The sequence below is a fragment of the Lepisosteus platostomus genome, chromosome 3 (assembly GCF_059453375.1).
Source record: "Lepisosteus platostomus isolate fLepPlt1 chromosome 3, fLepPlt1.hap1, whole genome shotgun sequence".
Classification (NCBI taxonomy): Eukaryota; Metazoa; Chordata; class Actinopteri; order Semionotiformes; family Lepisosteidae; genus Lepisosteus; species Lepisosteus platostomus.
In genome coordinates, this window is record NC_142613.1 from 51,736,811 (window position 1) to 51,753,514 (window position 16,704).

At 47.2% G+C, this 16,704-nt stretch overlaps 2 protein-coding genes across 5 annotated transcripts; one reads left to right on the forward strand and one right to left on the reverse strand.

Moving 5' to 3' along the window:
• Positions 1–3,295: 3,295 nt before the first annotated feature.
• LOC148675065 (ankyrin repeat domain-containing protein 9) lies at positions 3,296–5,937 on the reverse strand. Its single transcript, XM_088626043.1, has one exon. The coding sequence runs from the start codon at positions 5,646–5,648 to the stop codon at positions 4,758–4,760; it is 891 nt and encodes a 296-aa protein (XP_088482169.1). The 5' UTR covers positions 5,649–5,937; the 3' UTR covers positions 3,296–4,757.
• LOC148675066 (GTPase IMAP family member 7-like) lies at positions 5,265–16,159 on the forward strand. 4 transcript variants are annotated; one of them, XR_015935437.1, is made up of 5 exons: positions 5,299–5,384; positions 11,743–11,944; positions 14,152–14,964; positions 15,341–15,464; positions 15,710–15,844. XR_015935437.1 is itself a non-coding variant. In XM_088626042.1 (4 exons), the coding sequence occupies exons 2-4, from the start codon at positions 11,914–11,916 to the stop codon at positions 15,835–15,837; spliced, it is 972 nt and encodes a 323-aa protein (XP_088482168.1). In that variant the 5' UTR covers positions 5,265–5,384; positions 11,813–11,913; the 3' UTR covers positions 15,838–16,159. The 4 variants fall into 4 exon arrangements, 2 of the variants coding, with proteins under 2 accessions (XP_088482168.1, XP_088482167.1); XR_015935436.1 differs by having other exon boundaries at positions 15,341–15,545; positions 15,710–15,811; XM_088626042.1 differs by lacking the exon at positions 15,341–15,464 and having other exon boundaries at positions 5,265–5,384; positions 11,813–11,944; positions 15,710–16,159.
• Positions 16,160–16,704: the final 545 nt, after the last annotated feature.

Below are 16,704 nucleotides of genomic sequence, written 5' to 3' on the forward strand. Positions count from 1 at the left end.
GGGCGTTTGGGTTTTTATCATTTGACCTGCAAAGTTCCTGCTGCTCCCTTCTGTGCACTTTACAGGCCTGAACTAAGCGTTTGCTGGGCACAAGAAAACGTTGTCTTCTTCAGAGATCAGCAGCTCCAGGAGAGATATTTTGTTTAGACTGGGCAAGAGGCACCCATACTCCTTACAGAACTCTCGGAAAGTCGGGGAGCAGGATCTTCCGCCTGGAACCCCAAGGACAGCCTCGCTCACTGGCCGGGATCCCACCTGAAGCCCGGAAGGACCTGCAGGCAGTTGTGCAAGAGGACTGCGACTGGACATTTCTGATTGCCAAAGTTCTGCCTCAAGCAACGGAGAGCAATCCCGCAGGAAGCTGCAGCTGTAGCACGCTTGCAGCACCACTGTAGAGCTACAGTACATCAATAATGCAATAATACAGCATGACACAACAATACTTGTTTTTCTAGGTCGGGGCTAGTAGTTTGATAAGATAATGCAGAATCGGGCCACCAGAGTAGGGTGACCATGTGTCCCGGGACAGTCCAGTGCCTACAGCTTGTCCAGTCTCTTTGGAGGAGGGCAGACACAGAACCCCCACCCCATGGTACAGTAGGTGCACTGTACCCCAGAGAAAGAGCTTTGGTTTAATGATAATTCTGGTGTCCCATTTTCAGATTTGGGTCAAAAGTAACGTGTTCCTCACACTCAGCTGTCTTTGTGTGCCTTTGTCTCGTAAATGTGCACGACACACATCAAGGATTCAGACAAACTTGCCGGCTGGAGTCTGCGTGTCAGCTGGAAAATTAATCCTCTCTGACTCAGCTCATTGGCTTGACTTCACTGTGCTCCACAGATCTGGCTTCTCATTAAAGAAAGAGCTGCTCCTTCCATTATCAATACATTCCCACTCTTGAGCATAAAATCTGCAGTTGCTGAGAGGATTAAAGAGGCATTAAATCTGCGCGACAAGCTGACTTGACTCACCCTGGGACAGATTTTAAACTCATTTCCTGCAGCCAAAGCCTGGATCTCCTTCCCCTTAGTTGTCTTTTTTTCGCAGAAACACAGGTTCTTCATTTCGAACTGCATCAGTCACACAATTATGTCTTAGTGACACTGTTGTCTCAGGAGCTTCTCTGAATACAGTTCTACTTTACAGGCACTATCTTGTGGAATCCAGGGGGAGTAAGATCTCCTTTGTTTAATATTTGATTGTCTTCATTTGTTAATTCCTTTTTGAGATTTTTAAGAGCATAGTTGCTGTACAATAAATCGTTCATTTGAAGATCTTCACCATGGATTGAAAAAGTCCAAACCTACACGTTAGCTTTATTCAACACTTTTCTATTTCCTCTGTCTCTGGGTCATTCTAATAATTCAATTATACATTAGTATAATCTTCCATTTGTGTGGAGTTCGCACGTTCTTTCAGTGTTTGTGTGGGTTTCCTCCGGCGTTCCTGTTTCCTCCCACAGTCCATAGACATACTGGTAGGTTAATTGGCTTCTGGGAAAAGGGTGTGCGTGGTTGTGTCTGTGTGTGCCCTGTGATGGACTGGTGTCCTGTCCAGTGTGTACCCAGCCCTGCGATCATTGCATGCTGGGATAGGCTCCAGCTCCCCCACGACCCTGTACTGGATACACAGGTTAGAAAATGGATGGATATACAGTATGAACATACAAGTTATTTATGTGTATTCATTTTGTTATTATCAAAGTCTTAAACTTTTCTCTCTTTATGGCTTGGATGTTTGTTTTTATGTAAAAAAGTGCTGACATATTGTAGAGCTGCTTTGATAGAAAAATAACTTCATAAAGTTGTCACTGTTTTTGGGAATATTAACTGGAAGTCATGACAGGTCTCTCAGCACCTATGGTAAATATTCTGATGTTATTAGGCTGTCGAATGATTGTTTGAAGGTTGAAGGTGTGCATACTGTATATTGTTCTAGCAGACATTAAATGAGCAGTCTCATACATTTTTCAAGAACGATGAGCGAGATACATTCACAGCATAATGATTCAGCTACAATGACTCAAGTGTTTAATGAAAAACCTGTGTCAACAAAGCACTTCTTTTTCATTCGTGGAAAGGGAAATTTTGCAGGGTCAGCACCCTGACTGGGGATGAGATTCGAGAGTCGATGTTTTTAGCCGCACTCGATTCTTGTTGTCTCTGTGGGAGACCAGCTCTGTCCACCTCCATTCTCCAGTCTGATGACCTTCTGCAGTCCTGCCAGGCCAGAAGCCCAGATGTTGTTACTCACTGAAAATCCTCCATTCCTCCTCTTTGCTGGTGGACTGACTGTGGATGGTGGTGAATCCACAGTTCATAGACTTTGTCTTTCTCCTGGGAGTCAGCATTGTGGCAGAACTTTGCCATTTTGGACAGATTAATGAGGAAGGAGCCTCACTCCTCCTCACATCCATGGGACGCCACCTACATGAACACCAGAGAGAACATGCAGACTCCACACAGAAGGAGCCCTAGCCCAGAAATGAATGCAAGATCTAAGAGGCTCGAGGCAGCAGTGCTAGCCTGCACTCTGCATCATAATTATTATTATTCAAGCAGGGATTCAGACCCACATCCCTGTTAGTCGTGAGTCCAGAGACTTACCCACAAAGAGACTTACACACTTATCCAAGTATAGATACATAACACTTTATTGATCCCAAAGGGAAATTGAGGAGTCTTATCTATCTATCGAAATGTGAATTGTAAGTTGAGGTTTTCGACAGGTTTGACAGCTTTTCTCTGGTTGGCAAGGAGCTCAGACGTGTTTAATGTGCTGGCCAGGAGCGTGAGGGAGTGGCTGGACTGGGGGCCTTTTCAGACACATGTCCCAGGGAACACAGATTGGCCTGGGACCAAGGAGCTAACCCCCCCCAGGCCTCACTGAACAGGCTGGCTCGCCCTTCAGGGCGTGTCTCCCCCTCTCCAGAGCACTGCTCCAGTCCAGCCCCTGAACGCACTGCCAGTCACTGGCCCCTCTGATACCTGCGCCCTGCTGCCCACGGAGAGTGGCTCATTAAAAACTCTGCATTCAACAGAAATAATTCCATGACACAAAAGAAGAGTGGTCAGCAAACCTCATGTCCCGCAGCACAACTGAACAATGCATTTCTTGATTCAATCTAAGTACAGTAGCAGCAGACAAACAGACAAGAGCTCTCTTCATCTCCACCTGCACAAGAGTGGATCACACATTTCATTTCTTCTGTCCCGCTTTTCATTTTCACATCTACTGCCTCCTAAACGCCACTGGAACTCAAATGACCCTGCTTAAAAAGATACCACGGCAGTGTAATTCGTAAGAGGTATATTTATTTGTTTTCCTTCAGAGACACCCTTAACAGATGACAGTGGAACAATCCAAAAATGTACTACAGCTCAAACAAAACAAAAACAATGCACTACAGTTGAGAAACTCTTAGCCCTTGCCATCCATAACACTGCGCACAGCTTAAACATTCATCGCTCCAAAGCATTTCATAAAAAAAACATCAGGCTTTGTTAGATATTGGGCTGACTCTTCAATCCAATGTGCATTTGCGGGCTTTGTAGAGTTTATGACAGCACTCGTAGAGGACAAACGTGCTTCAAGGTGATAACAACCTTATTTTTAAGCCCACAGCCTTCCAGCTACAGGGCCAGGCCCCCTCACCGTGACTGCGCCCAGCAGCTTGTGACAAAGCGCTGAAAAGCTCATCTCGTTCAGGCCCCACACTGTGGCTCAGCAGGCCAGAGGTCATCCTGGCTGTCAGGCATGAAGCAACCAGAGAGCACCTGACTCCCCCTGCCAGTCCATCACAGGGAGCACCTCCACAGCAGTGCTGATGGCCAGTTCCACAGCAGGGTGGACTGGAGCTACTGGGGTGCAGTACCTCACTCTACAGTGGGTACAGTAGGAGAGACATGAACCCACAAGCCCACAGTCATGAGAGCAGAGGCTTGCCCCCTACACTGCCCCCTCACAAGAAGAGAGCACTACATTTAAAGAGACATCTCAAATAGCTGACCCCAGCCTTAGGCAAACTCTGTGGAACCGAAAAAAAAACGGAAGAGTTCGAACTCAAAGTGTTCAAATGTTGACAGCACCCGTCATTTCACCATCCCGGCTGGGAGGAAACGACCCTCTCGGAAAATGAGACACAGTTTCAAACAAGTCTTCCGGAAGACAAAACATAAATATTCAAAATATGTTAGAAAATGGAAATGTTTACAAAATTGATATTAAATACTGCCACAAAGGTGCAACCCTGCGCAGACAGGTCAGTAATCAACACGATTGGATGTACTGTATATTCTCCTGAATATAGTTAAGAATTGATTACGTTATTTCCTTATATATATTTCATAGTCACTATTGAATTGATAACATATAACAAAATAAATGTATCATGCTTGCATTAGATATTTGTGTCAAAAAGATTTAGCTGCACCAGGACAATGCCAAAGGCTAAGGCCCCTCAGCAAATCGCAGTCTTAATAAATAGAAATGATCCCTCAACACTGTAAAACAATATTGCTTTTTGTAGACCTGATGTTTGTAGACGCTTTAAAAGTACCAACCGATACTTTCCGATCGGCGAGTTGGTTAGTCGGCTGCCTTCTTTGATTCGTTTTTGTTTTTAAATGTGATTTCCTATAAAAAGACAAATATTCATTCATGCTCCGCAAACACAACGCCAGTCACCATGCCAAGACTGTAATAAATAACTGTTTTTTTTTAAAAAAAACCGTCTTGATCCTCAGCTCACAGCGCATTAGTAGCGGCCTCGCTTTTTGTAAGAGGCGGGGATGGGCTTCAGTGCGTTCGGTATGGGCAGCTCCTGCAAGCTCTGCGGGAACCTGTCCGGGGGCAGCAGCCGCAGGATGTTTTGCATAGAGAGGAGAAATAACGGGGCCGGAGTTTTCCCGACGAGGTAGGTGAATACATCCTCTCCGAGCACTTTCGTCCAGCAGGCGGGCTCCCGCTCCAGGGACGCCTTCATCTTGAAGCGCACCTCGGGCATGAACATCAGCAGGTTGTCGAGGCAGAGCTTCTTGGGCCCGAGGTTGACCTTCGAGTCGCACAGCTGCTCCAGGATGACGTCCAGTGGGGTCATGCCCTTGTGGTCCTCCGCGTGCGGCGACGCGCCGTTGCCTAGCAGCAGGACGACGGCCTCGGAGCGCAGCAGCTCGCAGGCGAGGTGCAGGGGGGTCTTGCCGTCCTCCAGGTGGAAGCAGTCCCGGCGGTTCACGTAGGACCGCAGGCTGGGCAGCCGGTGCACCACCTGCAGAATGAGCGCCAGGATGTCCCTCCGGTCGTAGCGCACCGCCATGGCCAGGTGCGGCGCCGAGGACGCGCAGCAGCAGAAACGCTGACCTGGCATCTCCAGCGCCTTCTCCAGGTAGTGACTCAGCAGATAGTGGGCATAGGCATGGTGGTCATGGACCACAGCGTACAGCAGCGCCTCCGAGGGCGAGTACGACCTCTGGCTGACGTCCTCCTCCCAGTAAAACATCTCCATATTCCGCATGTCTTCCAGCATCCACACGGGCTTGTGGTCTCGCACGGCTTGGTAGAACAGATAGGAGAGGTTCCTGTGCTCCCTGTTGTCCTCCTGGCTGCCTTTTCTCTGCCTCTCCGGTTTCCCATTGCTATTCTTAGACATGATCGAGCAGGGAAAGGCAAAAGGACAAGGTGGCGCTTTTATTCTTAGGTATTAAAAAAATTGGATGGGGAAATATCTCTCTCCGCCGGGGTTAAAAAACAAACATATCCAAAGACACTTCGGTATTCGGTTATGGCTTCGCTGCGGTGCTTTTGGCCGGTATTACATGCTACACTCACGGATGTCCTCTGACACGTCCACGAGGAGGCGCGCCCTGACTCAGCGACACGCGCGCGCACAGTCGCTCGCGCTCCGAGCCGAGCGGCCGGGCGCCTCACTGCAGCGGCGCGCGTCTGCGCATGCGCCGCAGCGGCGGCCTTAACCCCTCGGGCGCTGGACGCAACGGTAACCACTGTGATGATCCTCATCGTCACTGTCATTCCTGCTTTCCTAAGTTCGTTTTTGAATGCAATTTAGTTTCCAGTGAGATGAGTTCTGACTGGTGCTGTTAGTACAGAAGTTATGAAAATAGAATATCTCCTGGGGGGGGGTTATTAAAAAATAAATGGTAGCTGAGGGTGTGACAGAGGAATTCTGCTAATTATTTGGAAATGCCATATCATGCCATCTGATAGCAATAACAGTTTACAACCTCACAGATTATTCTTGATTTATCTGATGCAGTTATTCAGTCTACAGACTGTATATTTCCACTGCTGGGTATTTTACTGTAGAAGCCTGAATTTTGTACCTCAGGGAGTGCTGCAGGGAGCATTTTAACTCCACAAGCCCTCTAAGTCCAGAGTTTTTAATCATGGGTGCCCCCTGCAGGAGGGGTGAGGTACTGTATTTCATCATAGATGCATCATAGACGCAGAATATGTCATCACCACCATCAGGCATCAGGCACCGGCACGACGTGGCCTTTTTCAAAATGATTAGCTGAACTCAGAGGGCACAAACTGACACAGATTAAGTGCATTAAAGCCAAGAACAGATTTTTATACAAAGGGTGGTGGGAGCGGGGAACAAGCTGCCCATTTATGTTGTTCGGCTTCATTCAAGAAACAGCTGGATGAGGTCCTGGGATCAAATAGCTACTAACTACCAGACAGGCTCGATGATTCATAGGCCTTCTCTTGTCTGTGACTGTTCTTGTGTTCTTACAGTAGGTATGTACGTGGAGACCCTCATTTAAAACTATATTCAACCTAAGTCAAACAAATACTACACATTTCTCAAATCCAGGACTGTTTTTAGGTTTTATCTACACAGTATATGTTTTACAATATTTTGCCATGTGTTGGACATGACTGCTTTCTTTTATAATTTTGCTCCTTTAGATTTAGTCAGTGGTTCACTAAATGGAGCTGATCATGGTCCTGAAATCGGGGCTCAACAGATACTGTACCTCCTATCTCCAACAAACCTGCTACAGCTCTGGGTTGAAAAACACATTTCACTGATAGGGCTGGCATGAGCTCTTTTTTGACCAACAGAAGGCTGTTTGATCAATTCACTGTGCTCTAAATTAGCTGATTGCAGAAACTATTTCATTAACAAGTGGAATTTAGCCATACTAAACCAGCTGAGGTAAAGGCCTTTTCACAATTTTCAGAGCAGTAGGCCTGTCACGATTGTAGCCCCTCCCCCTTAAGGGCGTTCCGGCTCTTTCACTTCTGACCTCATCTCCCACACCTGCTCCCTGTTCCAGCCCCCTTTCAGTCCTCCTTAAAAGCCAGGTGCCCACTCTAATCTGGGCTCTGCTCTGGTTTCCACACCAGGCGAGTCCGGGACCTGGAAGCGCCTGGTCCCGTTAAGGTTTTATTCTCTGTTCCTGTTCCTGTCCCCCACCGGTTCCGATCCGGTTCCCGTTTTTAAATCTTGTTTGTCTGGGATGGACCGCCCAGTTTTGGACTTTTGCCTTCGTCTGGATTCCCCTTTGGATTTTCTCCCGGATTGTTTGCCTCGGCCACACCTCCCCCGAACACCAGCGCACCAAGGACACGCCCCCTGTTTTCATCCCCATATCCTGCATGACTTTTTTTTCCCATGTTTCTTCACTTTTCCCTGGATCGTGTCATCCGCATAGGGTCCGGAAAGAACTGATCTTTACAAGGCCATACCGATTGTACCTCAGTGCATTAACTGCAGGAGCTACCTTTGACAGAAAACAAGTCAAGTTTTCCCTTTAAAACTATTTTTCGAAAAACATTTAGCCTAAGAGGCAACAGCACCTGCTTAATAAAATGTGAACTTTATGCAGGATTCCTATTTGTTCCTACAGTATATGTGTCCTATGTGTTACAGAGCTTTATTCTGAGCTCGGTTAATACAAAAAAGCTCATGAAAGCCACAGAACCAAAACAATTGAGATTGACTGTGATTAACAATTTTCTTTGACATTTAAACAAAGAATATCAGGAGTTTGAAAATGTTTAAAGAAAAGCATATGAAAAAATATTAGTCACCTGAAAACAATACATCTAGAAATGTAGACTGTAAATATATTATCTTGTAGAAGCCCTTCAGAAGCCTTGATATTGCCTACTGTTTTTTATGTGAGTGTTAGATACCTAGAATAACCCCCTGCAGAAGCCCTGCAGAACTCCTCTGTTCTCAGGGGGGAATGCTTTTGGAGTTCAGCACAGGAGATCTACAGTAAATCCCAAAACAAAATCCCTGCAGCAGTAATCCAAGCTAAATCTAAAAAATAAATATAAATCTTATTGGGACAGTGAAATTAAAATACACACAATTCTAAATGTGACCAGACACTAAAAAAAGAATTTCCTTTAGCAGAATATCTTGCCAGGATCAAAAAGACAAGACAAAGACCCACCTGGCTGTCCAGAGAAGACAGAGAAACTGGACACAGGCAGACCTCAGTGTCCAGAGAGGACAGGGTCAGTGACCACAACCTGACCATAGACACTGGACACAGAAAGACCTGGCTGTCCAGAGAGGACAGAGAAACTGGACACAGGCAGACCTCAGTGTCCAGAGAGGACAGGGTCAGTGACCACAACCTGACCATAGACACTGGACAGAGATAGACCTGGCTGTCCAGAGAGGACAAAGAAACTGGACACGGGATAGAACAGTGCAGCAATACCTACTCAGCTTTCTTATTCTGTTTCAGATGTCGACAACGTATGGAGGAAAATCTAATTTTATCATGGTTTATAGGGTAACATACTTATACAAATGGATCTTTTTAGTCTTGAACAGAGATGACTGGTGACTTGATACAAAAATCTCAAAGACACGACAACCCAGTGGATTTCTTCAACGTGAACAGTGACACACCCACCAGAGGGCACGAGCGGAAACTGTGTGGAAGTGCACTGAAAACTGGGCACGGGAGGCACTCCTCTACAGGAAGGGTGGTGGGAGTCTAGAACAGGCTGTTGCGACAGTGGGAGGGGATTTCCCGCTGTGCACCCCTAGAGGCCCCCTCCCTAACTCCGCGTGAGAATGTATACCAGCTCCACCTGGGGTCTTCATTAGAAACCCTGTATTTCATTCTCATGCGATCTCCTGGTGTTCGCTTCAGAACCCTGACAGCAGCTGGAAGGCTTTCTCCTCTCTAGAGAATTCTCTGCCCTCACGTAGGATCTCTCCGTTCGTTATTTCCCGCGGGCTGGGAGACTACGCGTGGGCTCTCTACCTCACCCCGGGGTGTCGAACCTCCGCCCGGTGAATAGGCAGCTAGAAATTCCACACTCTTACACCATCCAAACATGCTATCAAAACCAATATCCCGGTTTCTTTCAAGAAAGGGTTGAATGATCGGATCATTGGATCTATTAGCTCATAACTGCCAAGCAGGCTGGATTGGACAGAGTCCTCTCGTTTCTTATTCTCATTCTTATTACACCCAGTTTCTGAAGCCTGTGCAGATAGCAGTCACTTCAGAAGTGTGTGGTCATTCTTTCATTGGTTCAGCAATTTGTTAATTGAAATTCTGTGAACGCCTGCTGATTCTGGGATAGGCTCCAGCTCCCCCGTGACTCTGTAATGGAGACATCAGTCAGAAGATGAATGGATGGATGAATTCTCTCAATCAAAGCGTCTTGCACTTTAACGGGGTAATGTCTCCTCCAATTAGGCTGAGTGCCAGTATGAGGGACCGTGAACCTTATCTTCAAGGCGCGTGGTCTATATCCTGAACTGAGAGTACTCCCCTGTAAAACACTGATTTCAGATCAATTCAAATCAAAGTTTATTTATCAAATGCACAACAATACCGCGTGCAGCAGTAGCTGCTGGCAATGAAATGTCTTTTCTGCGAGCTCACAAAAATCACAAAATTAAGGTGACGAAAATAAGGTTACATAATAATAGATGTAATAGAAATGGAAGAAAACTCAATATGAGTAGAGCTGCTATGTGTCCATGGCGTATGCAATATATACAAGTAGTGCAGTATGATGAATACAGTGAACCCTGTGTGTCCATGTAGCCATTACAGGTGATTTGCTAAAGGAGCTGCAGGTTGGGTATTTAGCAGTCTTATTGCCTGGAGGTAGAAGCTGTTCCGTAGTCTGTTGGACTTGGACCGAATGCTTCGGTACCATTTACCGGATGGAAGGAGGGAAAACACTTTGTGACTGGGATGACTGGGGTCCTTGAGAATGGACCTGGACTTGCTAAGAGATCTACTGTAGCTGAGTAGACATCCTGGATGTTCGGTAGCTCACAGCTGGTAATGAGCTCCGCTGACTTCACCACCCTCTGCAGTACTTTGCGATCCCGGGCGGAGCAGTTCCCATACCAGGCAGTGATGCAACCAGTCAGGATGCTCTCAATAGTGCACCTGTAGAAGCTGTCCTGGATATGTGTTGGCATGCCGAACTTCTTTAGCCTGCGGAGAAAGAACAGGCGCTGCTGTGCTGTCTTGACCACAGTGTTGGTGTGGTGGGTCCAGGTTAAGTTCTCTGAGATGTTAACCCCCAGGAATTTAAAACTGCTGACCCTCTCCACTGCAGTCCCATTGATGTAGATAGGTGTGTGATCTCTTCCCTGGTGTTTTCTATAGTCCACAATCATCTCCTTACTGATGTTCAGAAAGAGGTTGTTCTCCTGGCACCATGCTGCCAGGGTTTCAACCTCCTCCCTGTACGCGGACTCTTCACCATTTGTGATCAGGCCGATGACTGTTGTATCGTCCGCAAACTTAATGATGGAGTTTTAGTTAGAGTTTGAGTTTCATGATTCAGTACTATACAGAGCATTGGGCTCCATAGAGCTGAGTCAGCACTATATAAAGAGGCATGGGGCTCCATAGAGCTGAGTCAGCACTATATAGAGGGCATGGGGCCCTTGCTCGGTTGTTCAGACATGAACATGCTTTGATCCAAGATAGATTTCACTGGTATTAAATACTCACATACATCCTTTTTTTTACTAGGACTAACATTGATCTCACTGTGAGAGGGAATTGTGCACATTGATGGCTGTCAAAGTGTTGATGAAATAGAGCTTCTACTGGTGAGATCAAGGCAAGCTTCCTTTAAATCTCTGTGTGTTACAGGGGGAATTGAAGGCAACCTTTTGACTTGTTTCAGAAGTGTTGCCTTTTATAGCTCCATTATGGATTGAGAGTCCTGCTTGGAAGCCCACCTCACATCTCTATTACAATCTCGCCTGAAGGATGACAGAAAACCTCTGTTGTCGGACCACAACACACATGTAGAGGGATTAATAACTGTTAAATCTGCTGAAGCAGAAGGACAATCCTCAAACTCTGTAATGAGTAGAATAGCATAGGGAACTATTTCAAGCCCATGACCATTTCTCAGGCTGAAGGAACTGAGTCTCTTTAGTCTTGAACAGAGAAGACTGTGAGGAGACCTGATAGTATTAGAAATTCTCAAAGAGACTCACAAAGACAACCCAGCGCATTTGTTCAGGATGAACAATGAAATGTGAACCAAAAGGCACAAGTGAAAACTCAGTGGAAGTACAAACTGCTCAGCCGTGTTATTGAAACTGGTTTCTTATAAGACCCAGCTGTATGGGATCAATTAGTTACTAACTGCTAAAGAAGCTCAACGTGTGAATGACCTCTCGTTTGTAACCTTTCTTAGTCTTCTGCTCTTAAATTTCTAGCTGGCTCAGTCTGACCCTGACCTCCTCTTGTTATCTGCAGAGCTTGTAACTCCAAGGGCGTGGAGCTCATTGTCATGGAGTTTGCAGATAAGTCTGGATTTTCTCACCAGGAATTAAACTTTGGAACCGCTGATGATGTCAACTTGCACCGTGCACTGTGAGAAAGAAAGTTGTCCTTCTGAAGGAGAGCAGCGAGAGAAAGAGGACAGGAATGGCTGCAGCTGGTTCTGCCTCCTGCTGTGGTGAGTCTCAAGTTCAACTCAGCCTGCCATTTCCTCTCTGCAGAGCCGCAGAGACTGAACGCCTTGGTCAGATTGTGCAGCTCTGGAGTCTGACAGAGCGCTGGCTCTGAGGGAGAGACTGTGATTACATCTACTCTATGTACTTGCATCGTAAATGCCCAGACATTAAAGATGAAACTATTCACAGTTTATTTGATATACTGTTTTAATAGCTAGAAATATAGCCTCTACATATCCACCTATGGTCATATACTTTGTAAATGATCACTTTACCTTTTTAATCAAATTCATTCCCTGGCTTCTGAAATTTACTATATATTTTGTGGGCTCTAAATAAACCTATCATGAATCTAGAAAACTGTTTTTTCACCTGTCCTGTCAGCTAGCAATTGTTTTCTCCATATCATTATTGTTAAGGGTAAGTCTCCACTGTTGAGAATGCCCTTTTCTGGAATGAGATGACAGGCTGGAGTGTGCAGGTGATCAGTGCCTGTTCACTGTGCTGATGGGTGAGACTGTACTTTCCTGGCTGAAACAGACTACTCTCACTCCAGTATAGCTCCAGAACAAGCATATACAGTTAGTTGAAAAGTCTGTATGAACCCGGTAGCCTGCAAATTCTTCTCCTTTTAGATCTCTGTTATTTTTACTTATAAATGTGTCCTAAAACCTCTCAGTAGGGACTGACGCATTGTCAGCAACTTCGCTATTATAGTTAATGAATAACACTGCTCACCTCCCCCTTGCCAAGTCAGGTTGTGCCTCTGCTGTATTTATCTGCAGTGATTCCAGCAATGATCACTCCCAGCGTTCGCTTGAGCCTCTAATCCAGACATTTCATAATGATTGCTTCAGCCATAAAAATAAACAGTAAGAGCTAAAGACAAAATAAAAACCATCCATCCTTCTGCTGTCTTGGAGCACAAATCTCCCATCAGATAGTTCTCATATTAGTTTATTTTAAATCCTGATTCACTTTCTGGGGCTTGTCTGACCAGACTTAAATAATCGCACAATCTACTAAACAGGAGAGTAGCAAAAGTCCCTGGCTCTAATCAGTTTGTAACAGCCCCTCCTGCTATTCTGTAGCTAAACCGAGGCTCAGTAATCGTTCAGATCACTGCCTGTGCTGTAGATACCTGTCATCATCCACATTGGGTCTGACAGTGCTGTTTGAGCTCAGCATCGGAAATGTGCTGGCAGGGACACCCGTACATGTTGTGCAAGTCATTGAAGTCGGAAAGCCTGATATTCTTGTGTAATTCTCATGCCATGGCCACACCAGTCACAGGGTGACCCTTAATGTGGAATTAGAACATTTCGCCTTGCACTGAGCATCACAGAGGCTTGCTCTATTGATTCGTCAATTTCCCCTTTTGATATTTCCACTTGAATCAGCCTCTGTTGGGACCCAGTGAACAGAGCTGCAGTTCTGACAGAAATCTGACCACTGTGCTAAAGATGGGGAAGTTGCTCACTCACTTTACACAACAGGGACAATGAACCGCAGATGGGAATCCACTTTCAGGGTGTCTGAGTGTTACACTGCCAGATGTGCTGAGCAAATTACCAAATAACAGTGCATCTTTATCAGGGCTATCTCTTCAGGACCAGGGCTGGAGACTCTGATTCAGGTGACCTATAAGAGTAACTGGACTGGGGCTGCAGGACCAGGGCTGGAGACTCGGATTCAGGTGACCTATAAGAGTAACTGGACTGGGGCTGCAGGACCAGGGCTGGAGACTCGGATTCAGGTGACCTATAAGAGTAACTGGACTGGGGCTGCAGGACCAGGGCTGGAGACTCTGATTCAGGTGACCTATAAGAGTAACTGGACTGGGGCTGCAGGACCAGGGCTGGAGACTCTGATTCAGCTGACCTATAAGAGTAACTGGACTGGGGTTGCAGGACCAGGGCTGGAGACTCTGATTCAGGTGACCTATAAGAGTAACTGGACTGGGGCTGCAGGACCAGGGCTGGAGACTCTGATTCAGGTGACCTATAAGAGTAACTGGACTGGGGTTGCAGGACCAGGGCTGGAGACTCTGATTCAGGTGACCTATAAGAGTAACTGGACTGGGGCTGCAGGACCAGGGCTGGAGACTCTGATTCAGGTGACCTATAAGAATAACTGGAGACCCTCTGATCTCTATCTTGGGTTTCCAGCTGAATTTCTAAGCAGAAACTGCATTCTTACTTTCTGACAGGTCAGGGAGTCCAAGCAGCAGAAGAAGAAGGGGGCCCGTCAGTTTCCCCTGAAGCATGCGTACCCGCAGAGCTGAGGATTGTCCTGCTGGGCAGGGTCTGGACTGGGAAGAGCTCAGCAGGAAACACCATCCTGGGCAGAGAGGAGTTTGACACCCGGAGACTGACGGAGGAGTGTGAGAAGAGGCAGGGCAAAGTGGCAGGCAGGCTGCTGACCGTGGTCGACACGCCGGGCTGGTATTCCCTGCAGGACACGGCGGACTGGCTCAAGAAGGAAATTGTGCGCAGCGTGTCCCTGTGCCCTCCTGGGCCTCACTCTTTCCTCCTGACCATTCCCCTGGCCCCATTCACGGAGCAAGACCGGAGAGCCGTGGAGGAGCACCTGGGGCTTCTGGGAGACCGGGTCTGGAGACACACGCTAGTGCTGTTCACCTGGGGGGACGGCAAGGGGGGCACAGGCCTTGAGCAGGCGATAAAGAGAGGAGGGGAGGACCTCCAGCGGCTGGTGGAGAAATGTGGGAACAGGGTTCATGTTCTCCACAATAACAACACAGGCGACCGCGGTCAGGTCACAGAGCTCCTGGAGAAAATCGAGGCCTTGGTGGCAGGGAGCCCTGACGCATTTTTCCTGGGGAGCGACGGAAGGATCACACAGGAGGAACAGGAGAAGAAGCAGAGGGATCAGGAAGGAGGGAGAGAAGAAGCATCAGATGGCAATGAAAAAATAGCTGAGAGAGCACTGAAGGAAGAGACCCAGGAGAAAAAGCCCAAGCTGCCAGTGAGGAAGAAAAACAGCATTGAGCACCCGCTAAACTGTGAGTGTCTCTGATAATAATAACAATCATTACTATTACATCGCTTTCAATAATCCCAGTCCGGGTCATGGTGGCCCAGAGCCTATCCCTGGAAGCACTGAACCCTGGATGGGACGATCGTCCATCACAGGGCACACACAGACATATAATCACACCGGGGCCAGTTTCTCCAGATGACCACGAACCTATCAGGTTGTCTTTGGACTGTGAGAGAAAACAACATGAACACAGAGAGAACATACAAGCTCCACACACATAACACACCAGGAATTGAATCCAGGGCCCCAGTGCTGTAAGACAGCAGTGCTAACCTCTGTGCCACTCTTCTTATTATTCAGCTTGACATAGTAAACACATTTTATTACCTTCACTGTAGGAGCAGTACTGTAACGCTACGGGGTTCACGTGGGCACCCTCGCCTGCTGCCTGCACAGGTCGGCCCCCCACCGTCAGGGACTCGAACCCGGGCCTCCGGCATCATTCAACAGGGACCCAGCCTGGTGAGCTAAAGAGAGATCTCCCTTCAGCCCAGCGGCTGTGGTCCTGCTATTACAGGGAAGGGCGGTGACGTCACCGCTCTGGTAAGCCGGCTCTTACACACTCACCGGTGGCCGTGAGCGTTACAGTACATTACTGGGTAGAAACTCCTCCTCTCCCTGAATTTCCCCTGCTTTCTGAACCTGCTGAGCATGTCCACTCAGAGGTGGCAGCAGGAACTCACTACTGCTCTGGTTCTGTTCTGCAGTGTCCAGAAGCCAAGGAAGAGATCCAGTGGGAGAAAAGGAAGCTCCAGCAGAGACAGAAGAACTGAAGGATGGGATGGGAAATATTATGAAGGATCCAGAGCTGGAGAAAGAGAAAGAGGAAACCTGACTCCCTCTCAACAGGATGGACAGAAGTCACTGATCTTCCTACCTTTTCATCTGGAAATATGAGAACATGCTTTTACACACGAGAGAGGCCATTTGGCCCATCAGACCTGTTTATTAGTTAGTAGTTAATTGTTCCCAGGATTTTATCCCACTGTTTCTTGAAAGAAGCCAGAGAATGGACTTTGAGAGCAGGGATTGGCAGTTTGCGCCACACTCCCACAAACCTTTGTGTGAAGACGTTCCTCCTGTTCTTGATTTTAAATGCACTTCCTTGTAACATAGAAATAAAATTATTCACTGATTTGTAGACTCCAGTATTCAAACCCCTGGATGGAGTCAGTTTGTGATTCAGAAACCCATTTGAAACAGTGCCTTCTGGGACGCGTGCTGTTGTCTTGCAGTGAGTAGAGGTGCAGCCCAGGAGAGCCTTCCAGTGAAAACACGGCAGCGCCTTGCAGGCTGTCTTAGCTGAGGCTGCCACTGTGTGGGAGGACTGGAGCTGGCAAGCACTCAGCAGGAAATCTCTTAGGAAGACAGGAATATCCCCCTGCAGCAGTAACAATGGAAAACAAGAAATGAAATGGGCAGCTTGATGGGAGATGTATGGCCTTTTTTGACAGAATAATTAATGCCACAACTCTTCATTCTAAACTGCTGAATATTTAAGATAGGACCATACTTTAGTGCAGGTGCAACACACAGCACCATTCTGCACTAAGAGCCCCACCTGGAGACACACAGCACCATTCTGCACCAGCAGCCCCACCTGGAGGCACACAGCACCATTCTGTACCTGCAGCCCCACTGGAGACACACAGCACCATTCTGCACCAGCAGCCCCACCTGGAGACACACAGCACCATTCTGC